Here is a 12604-nt window from a genome sequence, read left to right as displayed (position 1 = left end):
ATGGCCGAAAGCGAGGAGGAGCTGAGGAGTCTTCTAATCAAGGTGAAAGAAGAAAGCGCAAAAGCTGGGCTGCAGCTAAACGTCAAAAAAGCCAAGATTATGGCAACAAGAATGATTGACAACTGGGAAATAGAGGGAAAAAATGTGGAGGCTATGACAGACTTTGTATTTCTAGGTGCAAAGATTACTGCAGATGCAGAGTGTAGCCAGGAAATCAGAAGACACTTACTTCTTGGGAGGAGAGCAATGTCCAGTCTCGATAAAATAGTAAAGAATAGAGACATCAGACTGGCAACAAAGATCCGCCTAGTCAAAGCCATGCTATTCCCTGTAGTAACCTACAGATGTGAGAGCTGGACCTTAGGGAAGGCTGAGCGAAGGAAGATTGATGCTTTTGAACTGTGGTGTTGGAGGAAAGTCCTGAGAGTGCCTTGGACTGTGAGAAGATCCAACCAGTCCATCCTCCAGGAAATAAAGCCCAACTCCTCATTGGAGGGAAGGATACTAGAGACAAAGTTGAAGTACTTTGGCCACATCATGAGGAGACAGCAAAGCCTAGAGAAGACAATTATGCTGGGGAAAGTGGAAGGCAAAAGGAAGAGGGGCCTACCAAGGGCAAGGTGGATGGATGGCATCCTTGAAGTGACTGGACTGACCTTGAAGGAGCTGGGCGTGGTGACGGCCGACAGGGAGCTCTGGTGTGGGCTGGTCCATGAGGTCACGAAGAGTCGGAGACCACTGAACGAATGAACAACAACAATATTGTACTATACCAGTGTATTGCAATATGATTAGTAATAGTACATGCAATATATTATTTATTTATGTATTTGCTTACAACATTTATATCCTGCCCTTCTCACCCAGAAGGGGACTCAGCGGCTTATAAGTTATATGTACATACAATATATTCTATTATTAACATAGCACATGCTACTCTGCTGCTGAGTATGCATGCCCAGTGTGGAACACATCTCACCACACTAAAAAAGTGGATGTGGCTCTGAATGAGACATGCCGCATTATCACAGGGTGTCTGCGCCCTACACCACTGGAGAAATTACATTGCTTAGCCGGTGTTGCACCACCTGACATCCGCTGGGAAGTAGCGGCCAATAGTGAAAGGACCAAGGCAGTGACATCCCCAGCTCATCCCCTGTTTGAGTATCAGCCAGCACGTCAACGACTTAAATCAAGAAATAGTTTTCTAAGATCTGCAGAGACACTCGCTGGAACACCTCAGCAAGCGAGAGTTCAAAAGTGGCAGGCTCAAACCCAGCACCTCAATCCGTGGGTGATACCAGATGAGAGTCTCCCTCCTGGGCACACAGAAGACTGGGCGATTTGGAAGGCGCTGAACAGACTGCGCTTTGGCACCACAAGATGCAGAGCCAATCTTAAGAAATGGGGCTACAAAGTTGAATCCACGACATGCGAGTGTGGAGAAGAGCAAACCATAGACCACCTGCTGCAATGCAACCTGAGCCCTGCCACATGCACAACACAATGGAGGACCTTCTTGTGGCAATACCAGAGGCGCTCCAAGTGGCCAGATACTGGTCAAAGGACATTTAATCAACTACCAAGTTTGCAAAATTTGTGGGTTTTTTTTAATTATTTGTTTGTTTTGTTCGGTTAGAAATTAATACAATGGTCTGGTTGCTGATAGCACGATAAATAAAACATAGCGTAATATCAGTATTATATATTAGTATATTGTACTATACCTGTACTTGAATATGATTAGTAATAGTACATGTAATATATTATTTATTTATTTATGTATTTATTTACATTTATATCCTGCTCTTCTCACCCAGAAGGGGACTCAGCAGCTTACAAGTAATATGTAAATACAATATATTATATTATTCCCATAGCACAATATTAGCATTATATATTACTATATTGTACTATACCATTATACTGTAATATTCTTAGTAATATTACATGTAATATAAAATAGATAATTATAATATTGTATTGTTATTATATTGTATTACATTATAATATTATCAATATTATATGTATATACAATATATTATATTATTAGCACAGTGCAGGAGACAAGGTGGAACTGTCTTCCTGGCCCCTCTCTTCACTCTGGTCCCAGAGCAGCAGTTGGTGCTAGGGGAGGGGCTCCCAAGTGATGACACAGGAGACAAGGTGGAACTGGGTTGCTGTAGGTTTTTCCGGGCTATATGGCATTTTCTAGAGGCATTTTCTCCTGACGTTTCGCCTGCATCTATGGCAAGCATCCTCAGAGGTAGTGAGGTGTCTTCCTGGGCCCTCTCTTCACTCTGGTCCCAGAGCAGGAGTTGGTGCTGAAGGGAGGGGCTCCCAACTGATGACACAGGAGACAAGGTGGAACTGTCTTCCTGGGCCCTCTCTTTACTCTGGTCCCAGAGCAGCAGTAGGTACTGGGGGAAGGGGCTCCCAACTGATGACACAGGAGACAAGGTGGAACTGTCTTCCTGGGCTCTCTCTTCACTTTGGTCCCAGAGCAGCAGTTGGTGCTGAAGGGAGGGCTCCCAACTGATGGCACAGTTTGTATTATTACTATTATATTGTATTACATAATATTATCTACTATTATCTAATATTAATTATCTACTATTATTATTTTATAATAATAATAATAATTCTTTTTTCTGTCTTTTCTAGCTTTGATATTTTAATCCTGGAACTACTATTACTCTGTGGAGTACTACTACTACTACTACTACTACTACTACTAATAATAATAATAATATTTTTTCTGTCTTTCCTAGTCTATAAATATTTTAATCCTGGAACTCCTATTCCTCTGTATACTACTATTACTACTAATAATATTCTGTCCCCCTTTTTTCTAGATAAATTTAATCCTGGAACTCCTTTACACTTTAAATATAATTATAATAATTGTAACAATAATAATGATTTCTCTTTTTTTGTCATTTTCAGCCTCAGAAAGCTCCAGCCATGGATATATTTGGAGACCTGCGGCGAATGAACAAGCGCCAGGTAAAAGAAAAGCATGCATCTTGGCTTCACTGCCTGTTTGTAGCCCCTTCCACACTGCCATATAATCTAGATGATCAAAGATGTTAATCCACATTATCTACTTTGAACTGGATTATATGTGTTTACACTGCCATATAATCCAGTTCAAAGCAAATAATCTGGCAGTGTAGAAGGGGCCTGTGTTGCTTGCAGTGAGATGTCTGGGTTGGTTCATGTATGTAATATATTTATAAGCAGCTCAGTGTTTAAGAAAATTATTCTGAGCAATGCACAAACATTAACTATATCAACATGTAATATATATATATCTCAAAAGCTGTTAGTTGTTCAGTCAGGGAAATCTTTGAATAAAAAATCTTACAATGCAGTGTTGATTTATACTTAACAGTATTTGATAAAGGTTGGGAGTTGGGGCCTAAAGTCATTTGTTAGTCCCAGCCAGAGAAGACCATTATATCCATGGTAATATGAGTGATGTAGCCAAAATTCAATTACACTGGCCAACACACAGTTTGGTGCCCTAAATGTTAGATTGTTTATGAGTGTATTTGACTTGCTGGTTCAAAAAATGGCACCATTTTTCCCCTATCAGCTCTAGGTTTTGAGAAGCAGAACATATGCCATATATCAGTCGCCATTTGTTAATTCATAAAGAATCATGATAACCGTATCTATGAAGCTAGAACTGATGTAGTCTATCCAATGCAGTTTTCCAAATTCATGGTATTGTAGGAACACGCCTACAATACCATGAAAACATTTTTCTGTGTGGTTCGGCTGTGTTATTGGTCTTGGCTAGAATACACCAAATAAATTAATGGGGGCTTGTTAAATCACTATTTATATGCATATGCTTCACAACCTCAAACATTGATGTAAGAATTGGCCTGTCCACGAAGCTGGTGATAAAGTCAGTGTCACTTCTTTGGAGGGAGAGGTTAGATGGTTTCATTACTTGGAAGCTGTAACAACATATAAAGCTTATGAAAGTGACAGGGGTTTTGATTTAACATCTTTTGTGTAAAATCTCTTTCCCTTCAATGGGTTGCAAGACTTGGCAGAAAGTTGCCAGTTGTAGTAAAGTAGTTTCTCTCTCATTATCTTTAATAATACTCCACCTTTCTCCAAAAAAGCAATCAGGGTGGTGTTCAAACTATGTAGTTTAATATATGCCGTAGTTTAAAAGTACAAAAGATGAATGTTAAAATAGAATAGACAATTAAGAGCATCAAATACAATTAAAAACATGCAATTGCAATATTCTGTTTAAAAATGATGCAATTAAAATAATCCAATGTATTCTTAAAAGCCTTTCCATTCAAAATCTTCAGGTATCATAAGCATGACTTTTTTTATACTCTCCAACTGTTCCAATTTGGCAGAGACAGTCCCAATTAATTATCTGCCATTCCATTTTTTCAATTGCTTTTGAAATGTCCCAGTTTTTTCTCTCCTCTCACTATTATGTCATCTTTTTATAAGATTTTAGCTATTTTTCTTAGATTTTTTTTATCTAGTCTTAAATTTATATTAAGAGTTATGTTTGTGTGAGTAATTTAAGTTTTCATTGTTTATTATTTTGTCTGTTATTAAGTTTAAAGTTAGGTTCCTTTTATATTGCTTGATGTGGACTGTCCTGATGTAATTTGTTTGTATGTCTTCCCTTTTGGCATTGAATGTTTGCCATACATGTGGGAAACCGTCCTGAATCCCTTCGGGGAGATATGGCAGTCTATAATTTATTTATTTATTTATTTGGTTCTCAGTTTACTTAAGTTGCTGCAAGCAGATTTCAAAGTATAAGAGCAGATTGCACTCAGTTAACTCAGCAAGCGGAGAGAAGAAGCGGTAGTTAATATTTGCTCTTAATAGATTTAGGTTTCAAAAGCAAATTGCTGCAGCCTCTTGTAGCTTGTGTGCTCTTTATCATGAATAACTGGTTAAGCTTGACCATGCATGAGATGATTTACTGCTGAAATATTGAAAGGTGTAGTCTTTGCTATTGGAGGGATAGCAAGACGGGGCCATTTTCGGTTTCATAGCAAGTATGTAGAAAAAGGATAGGGGGAGTCACTGAAAATACTTGATCACTATATAGTTCATTATATATTTATACCATCCATATTTATGGTGCTTAACACTTGTTAATTTAATAATTCCCTGCCCTCTGGCTTACGATAAAAAATGACACACACAAGTGAAAGGAAATAGTAATAAATCTTATTATCTGGAGATGAAAAACATTGCTTCAGAGGTCCCAATTTCTTTTCTTCCATCTTATTTAAAATCTGAGTGCTAGAGGCTTTTTCCATTTACATAGACATTGCTGCCTCTACTCTCCAGAAGATGCCCAAGACTGTCTTCAGGGGGAAAAAGGCTCATGTGACAAAAGAAATGCTGAGAAATACAAGAAAAGGGCTCATAGAGAACATTGAGAGAAGAATCCTTTACCAGAAGTGGGGCAGGAGAAGTGTAGATAAGGACATAGAGAATGTTTCATTATGTTAAGGTTTCAGTATAGTTAAGGGAAGGAAGCCTCACTCAACCAAACTGATGTCTTAAGAACATGTTCATGATTTTGAAACAACAACCTCTGAGGACGTTTGCCATAGATGCAGGTGAAACGTCAGTAGATAATGCTTCTAGAACATGGCCATATAGTCCGAAAAGCCTACAAGAACCCAGAAATTGATTACTGTTTATACTTGCAACTATTGCTATATTTTATTGATTTTACCAGGGAGTTTTATGAAGTGAGATATTTATGTTGGCTGTTATTGTTATGTTATTGTTTCTGCGATTTTTGTATTTTGCGTATTTGCACCTTTGAGTGCTTTGTGAGCTGCCCCGAGTCCCTCCAGGAGATAGTGGCAAAGTGTAAATAAAGTTTATCATTATTACTATTAATACTGTCTAGTTCTTCAGTTGTTGTAAGCCAGCTGGCTTACAGTCACTTTCACCCTTCCCCAAATATTGTTTCTTCTGGATATATTCGACTACAGCTCCTGTGAGTTTCAGCCCTCAAAACCAGTGGTCATGGATGATGGGAATTATGGTCCAGAGATCTGCCTGTGCCCAAATCATGTTGCTTTCATATTGAGAAGTCAGGGGAATAACTTGTTTTTATTTGTTTCCCCTTTTAACTATTTGCCTGCTCAAAAAAAAAAAATAAAGCTGAGAAACTGGGCCATTGTTGGTTTTGGATGCTGTACTGTCAGTCCTTGCAGGTAGAAGAAGCTGAATGCCCTCCTTTTCCCACCTGCTGATCTACTTTGTGCCTTTTTTGTGGTAGTTTGGCTAGTCTCCCCTTCCTGGTAATCTGTTTTTGATTGTCCTACTTTGCACATCTCCGCCATGCTGTTGGCCGCATTGTAAAGGCACGACACCCTGGGAAGATGCGTGATGCTGCGAAAACTCCCTGTTTTCTCAGAAGATAAAGCATCTATCACAGTTACATCTTAGAATTCAGGAACCCCTTTCTGCCCCTTTTTCTGCTTGTTCAAAAGAAACAGCCAAACAATAAATAGGCTTCCCTATAGGTGCAAATGGTAAACAATGTCCCTGGTATTTTTTCGAGCGAGACTGGGAGCTTCAATGACGAGGCAGACGAGATTGTTCTGGAGCTGAGTCATTTCATGTCCTGGCACCCCCTTGAACACCAATGCTTTTGGGTTGCTGTAGGTTTTTCGGGCTGTTTGGCCATGTTCCAGAACATGACCATACAACCCAAAAAATGTACAGCAACCCAAAGATCCCAGCCATGAAAGCTTTCGACAACATTCCAGTGCTTTTGTTTCTTAAGATTAGGAATCTCCAATCCATATACAAGTTCAGTATCCAAGTACTTCATGCTGGAGCAGGCATGGGCAAACTTTGGCCCTCCAGATGTTTTGAACTTCAACTCCCACAATTCCTAGCAGCCTCAGACCGCTTAAGCGGCTGAGGGGGAAAAGGAAGGGGTCTGAGGCTGCTAGGAATTGTGGGAGTTGAAGTTCAAAACATCTGGAGGGCCAAAGTTTGCCCATGCCTCTGCTAGAGCAAACTCATTGAGAATGCAGGTGTTCCTGTGTGTGTTGTGTTTCCGGATTCATACCTTCAGGGCATACAGTTAGAACATTGATACTCAACCTTCCTAATGCTGCAACCCTTTAATACAGTTCCTCATGCTGTGGTGACCTCCAACCATAAAATTATTTTCGTTGCTACTATATAACTGTAATTTTGCTACTGTTATGAATCATAATGTAAATATCTGATATGCAGGATGTATTTTCATTCACTGGACCAAATATGGCACAGATGCCCCATATGCCCAAATTTGAATATTGGTGGGGTTGGGAGGGGGTGGATTTTGTCATTTGGCAGTTGTAGTTGCTGGGGTTTATAGTTCACCTACAATCAAAGAGCATTCTGAACTCCACCAATGATGGAATTGAACCAAACTTGACAAATAGAACTCCCACGAGCATCAGAGAATACTGGGAGGATTTGGTGGGCATTGGCCTTGAGTTTTGGAGTTGTACAGGGTGCAGCAGCATAACTTCCTTTTTTCAAAACTTAATAAAACCCATTGTATGAATCAGATTTTTTTAATAATGTAGGCGCATACCTAAAGTTTTGTTTTACGTAGTTTTGAAGATCAACTTAGGTAGGTGACGTCCTCCATTCTCCATACACTGAGTAAACCGATTTCTGACGTTTGTCATGACTCTTGCCAACATAGCAGGCATTATGTTGGCAATTTCTTCCTGGATGTTGGTCTTTAAATCTTGTAGGGTCCTTGGACGGTTCACATAAACATGGGATTTCAAAAAATCCCATAGAAAAAAATCACAAGGGGCCAAATCTGGAGAGCGGGCCAGCCACTCAAAATCCGCTCAAAAAGTAGTCCTCAATGGCAAAAGCACGCTCCTCACTGTTCCAACGCATGATGGCGACGGAACTGTTTCAGGACAAAACTTTATACTCCCGCCTCTCGAACGAGACCACTAGCGATCCGCTACGTCTTCAACAGACTGAATGGCACACATTTAAAAAAAGGAAGTTATGCTGCTCCACCCTGTAGTTCACCTACATCTAGAGAACACTGTGGGATCAAAGAATGATAGATCTGGACCAAACTTGGAACGATACTCAATATGCCCAAATGTGAACACTGATGGATTTTGGGGAAGATAGCCCTTGACATTTGGAAATTGTAGTTGTTGGGCTTTATAGTTCACCTACAATCAAAGAGCATTCTGAACCCCACCAACGATAGAATTGGGCCAAACTTTCCACATGACCTGCAGAAAATACTATGTTTTTGATGGTCTTTGGTGACCCCTTTGACACCTCCTCATGACCCTCCTTCCAGGGATCCCGACCCCCAGGTTGAGAAACATTGAGTTAGAATGTTACAAAACACGACTCCTCTCTTTATGCCATGTTTTAAATCTGCTGTTTCTCCTAACTGGAAATCTTTGCTTCCTTGCAGCTCTATTACCAAGTTTTAAATTTTGCTATGATTGTGTCTTCCGCATTAATGATTTGGAAAGGCCTCATCGTTATCACCGGAAGTGAGAGCCCCATTGTAGTAGTACTCAGGTATGTCTCTCAATGCGGGAAATTCTGTTTTTGGATTCTACCCTTATACTACTGCCCCTGATAATTGATCTAACACAATTTTAGATTGTGTTGATTACACATTTATGCTACTTTTCCTTCTGAAAGATGGGGCCAACGCACATGGGAGTTGATTCCTCACAACAGTCTTATGAAAGAAGTTAGCTTGAGGGAGGGAGATTTCCCAAGACTGTGCACTGTACGTTGATGTAGATTGAGAAAAACAAAATCCAAAGGAAATGCGCTACTATGCCGCAAGATTTTTGTAATGTCTGTTGTTGCAATTAATATAAGACAAACTCACAAACGGATAAGAATCCAAAGGCAGCAAAGGCAACTATTATTTCTTCACAAACTCCAGCATGGGTTTGTATACAAGAACTGCCAAGCATGGGGTCCTCTGCCCATTTAATACTATTCACCTGGAGTAAAAGGAGATTTGGTTTAAAGAGGCAGTACATCATAATTTTGCTTTTTCAAAACAAAAAAAAAAAAAAAGGCTTGAACCTGGCTTGGACTCATTGATGTCATGTACACAGCTTGCCAGTTCTTGAGAGGGTTATTCCCCTCTATCTTAATCCACCCCAGATAGTGGATTTGAATTGTGTCTGAGACACAACAGAGCGGTTCCTGTGCCAGTGTCTCTTTATATTTTGTGGGTTTTGATAGTAAGGTTAATGGGGGGCACATCTGGGCAAAGAATACAAGATGGAACTGGCTGGGTTGGTGATCCACAGTATAATTGGGTTGCTTTGAGTGTTCTGGACTGTGTGGCCATGTTCCAGAAGCATTCTCTCCTGACATTTTGCCCACATCTGTGGCAGGCATCCTCAGAGGTTGTGTGGTCTGTTGGAACTATGCAAGTGAGGTTTATATATCTGGCATATCCAGGGTGGGAGAAAGAACTCAGATTTGTTGGAGATACGTGTGAATGTTGCAGTTGACCACCTTGTAAGTATTGAGTGGCCTTCCAGCTTCAAAGCCTGGCTGCTTCCAGCCTGAGGGAATCCTTTGTTGGAAGGTGTTAAATGGCCCTGAGTGTTTCCAAACACAGCACCCAAACATGAATCAAGGACCATGTAAGGCATGCAGACTACTTCAACCAGCGAAGTCAGCCATAGCAGAACACCTGATTAACCAACCTGGACACAGCATATTATTTGAGAACAGAAATGCTGGACCACTCTAATAACCACTATGTCAGACTACACAGAGAAGCCGTTGAAATCCACAAGCATGTGGACAATTTCAACAGAAAGGAGGAAACCATGAACACGAATAAAACATTGCTACAGTATTAAAATCAGAACAGTAAATAAAGAGGAACACTCAAAAGAGGAATTCCAGGCAAGAAACAATCAGGGCCAGCTAACACCTTCCAACAAGGGATTCCCCAGGCAGGAAGCAGTCAGTCTTTGAAGCTGCAAGGCCATTCAATGCTAATCAAGCTGGTCAGTTGCAACATACACACTTGCCTCAAGCATACAAGAGTTCTTTCTCCCACCCTGGACATTCCACAGATATGTAAACCTCACTTGCTTAGTTTGCAACAGACCTCACAACCTCTAAGGATGTTTGCTATAGATGTGGGCAAAATGTCAGGAGAGAATGCTTGTGGATCATGGCCCTACAGCCCAGAAAACTCACAGCAACCCAGTGATTCCAGCCATGAAAGCCTTCAACAACACACAATATAATTATTTTCCTCCGTGAGTTATTTCTTAAACCCTGGTTTTGTGTATAAAATCCTATTCAACTCTTTACTATTGACATTCATGCTATTAATTTAAATGGATTTATCAATAATTTATTGAAGACTGCTGTATCTTGGAATGCAAAATATGGTTCTTGTCAAGTATTAGATTAATGTTGTATCTTGCATTGAGCCTACTTGCTTGCGGCATCCTATTCTTTGTTTTTAGCCAATGTAACTATGGAGTCATTTAATTTGTAAACCTTTCTGATAAATGTTCATTCAGTGTATGGAGTATCAGAATATCAACCCTTTGATGCATTTTTTCCTTTGACTTCTAGTGGCAGCATGGAGCCAGCCTTTCACAGAGGAGACCTGCTGTTCTTGACAAACTTCAGAGACGACCCCATCAGGGCCGGGGAGATCGTGGTTTTTAAAGTTGAAGGAAGAGATATTCCAATTGTGCACAGAGTAATCAAGGTTCATGAAAAGTAATGACAAATGATGATAATTATAACAACAAAAATAACTGTATTTTCACCTGCTGTGATCTTATAGAATCATAGAATCAAAGAGTTGGAAGAGACCACATGGGCCATCCAGTCCAACCCCCTACCAAGAAGCAGGAATATTGCATTCAAATCACCCCTGACAGATGGCCATCCAGCCTGTTTAAATCTTGCTTGTTTATTAGCTGTAGAATGGTTTAAAACAGGCTAGGCAAGTCTGATCCTCCAAATGTTGGTGGACTGCATCTCCCACCAGCCCTTGCCAACAGCAAGTTTTGAAAGAAAATAGGAGGTGTAGCCCTAACAGGCTGAAAGTTGTCCATGCTTCATCTAGATGGGGTAAAAACCTTAGAGCAGGAATTTCTTAGTAATTATTTAAACTACTAAATTTATTGACTATTCTAAAGCTTTTGTGTGGATCATAATAAATTGTGGCAAGTTCTTAGTGGTATAGGGATACCAAGTCACCTTTTCTGTCTTCTGAGGAATCTGTATAACGACCAAGTAAGAACAGGCCACAGAACAACAGGCTAGTTCAAGATTGAGAAAGGAGTATGGCAGGGCTGTGTCCTCTCACTCAACCTATTCAACTTGTATGCAAAACACATGCAACTTATGGGGCTTGATGAATCCAAGGCTGGAATTAAAATGGCTGAATTAAACATTAAGAACCTTAGATATGCAGATAATACCGCTGTGATGGCTGAAAGCAGGGAGGAGCTGAGGAGCCTTCTAACCAAGGTAAAAGAAAAAAGTGTAAAAGCTGGGTTGCAGTTAATTAAAAAAAAAAACCAAGATGATGGCAACCAGACTGATTGATAACTGGCAAATAGATGGAGAAAACTTGGAAGTAGTGACAGACTTTGTATTTCTAGGAGCAAAGATTACTGCAGAGGCAGACAGCAGCCAGGAAATCAGAAGACTCTTACTTCTTTGGGAGGAGAGCAATGACCAATCTTGATAAAAGAGTGAAGAGTAGAGACATTGCACTAGCAACAAAGATCCGCATAGTTAAAGCAATGGTATTCCCTATAGTAATCTATGGATGTGAGATCTGGACCATAGGGAAGGCTGAGCGAAGGAAGATAGATGTTTTTGAACTGTGGTGCTGGAGGAAAGTGCTGAGAGTGCCTTGGACCTCAAGAAGATCCAACCACTCCATACTTCAGGAAATAATGCCAACTGCTCCTTGGAGGGAAGGATATTAGAGGCAAAATTGAAGTACTTTGGTCACATCATGAGAAGAAAGGAAAGCTTAGAGAAGACCATGATGCTGGGAAAATGGAAAGAAAAAAGAAGAGGGGCCGACCAAGGGCAAGATGGATGGATGTTATCCTTGAAGTGACTGGCATGACCTTGAAAGAGCTGGGGGTGGCAATGGCCAACAGGGAGCTCTGGTGTGGACTTGTCCATGAGGTCACGAAGAGCCAGAAGCGACTGAACAAATCAACAACAACACAAATGTATCCCTTTGACAATAATAGACGGGTGATTAGTTGCAGTCTGGGAGTATCTAATCCTGGTTTCCCTCCTTGGGTTTGTAAAGAATCTGCAAGTGTGCACTGGGTATGTATTTGTCTGCTTTGAATGAGGAAAGGGCCTCCTTTTTTTCTCATGGACCTGCTAGTATTGTTCTCCTAGGTGGCTATATGATAGATTTGCTGTTTGTGTGTTCATTCAAACCATGAGGTTAGCAAAGGTAGAAACTGCATTTTTCTTGCAGTTGTACAACCTCAAGACCAGGCTTCCCAGCCTGCGGCGTCCATCTGTTTTGGTCTCCAATTCGCAGAAT

The 12604-nt window shown here is 40.4% G+C and overlaps 1 protein-coding gene across 1 annotated transcript in view; it reads left to right on the top strand.

Annotated features, from left to right (window-relative positions):
- SEC11C (SEC11 homolog C, signal peptidase complex subunit) overlaps window positions 1-12604 on the top strand; it is a 32260-nt gene that overhangs the window by 2256 nt on the left and 17400 nt on the right. The window contains exons 2-4 of the mRNA XM_060761344.2: window positions 2947-3006; window positions 8483-8592; window positions 10645-10794. Of these exons, the coding sequence (XP_060617327.1) occupies window positions 2965-3006; window positions 8483-8592; window positions 10645-10794 (302 nt within the window). The 5' untranslated portion in view covers window positions 2947-2964. The remainder of the gene's footprint in view (window positions 1-2946; window positions 3007-8482; window positions 8593-10644; window positions 10795-12604) is intronic.

Source organism: Anolis sagrei, chromosome 2 (genome assembly GCF_037176765.1).
Source record: "Anolis sagrei isolate rAnoSag1 chromosome 2, rAnoSag1.mat, whole genome shotgun sequence".
Taxonomy (NCBI): domain Eukaryota; kingdom Metazoa; phylum Chordata; class Lepidosauria; order Squamata; family Dactyloidae; genus Anolis; species Anolis sagrei.
Note: the sequence above shows the minus strand (reverse complement) of the source record. Positions and strands in the feature narration are given on the sequence as shown.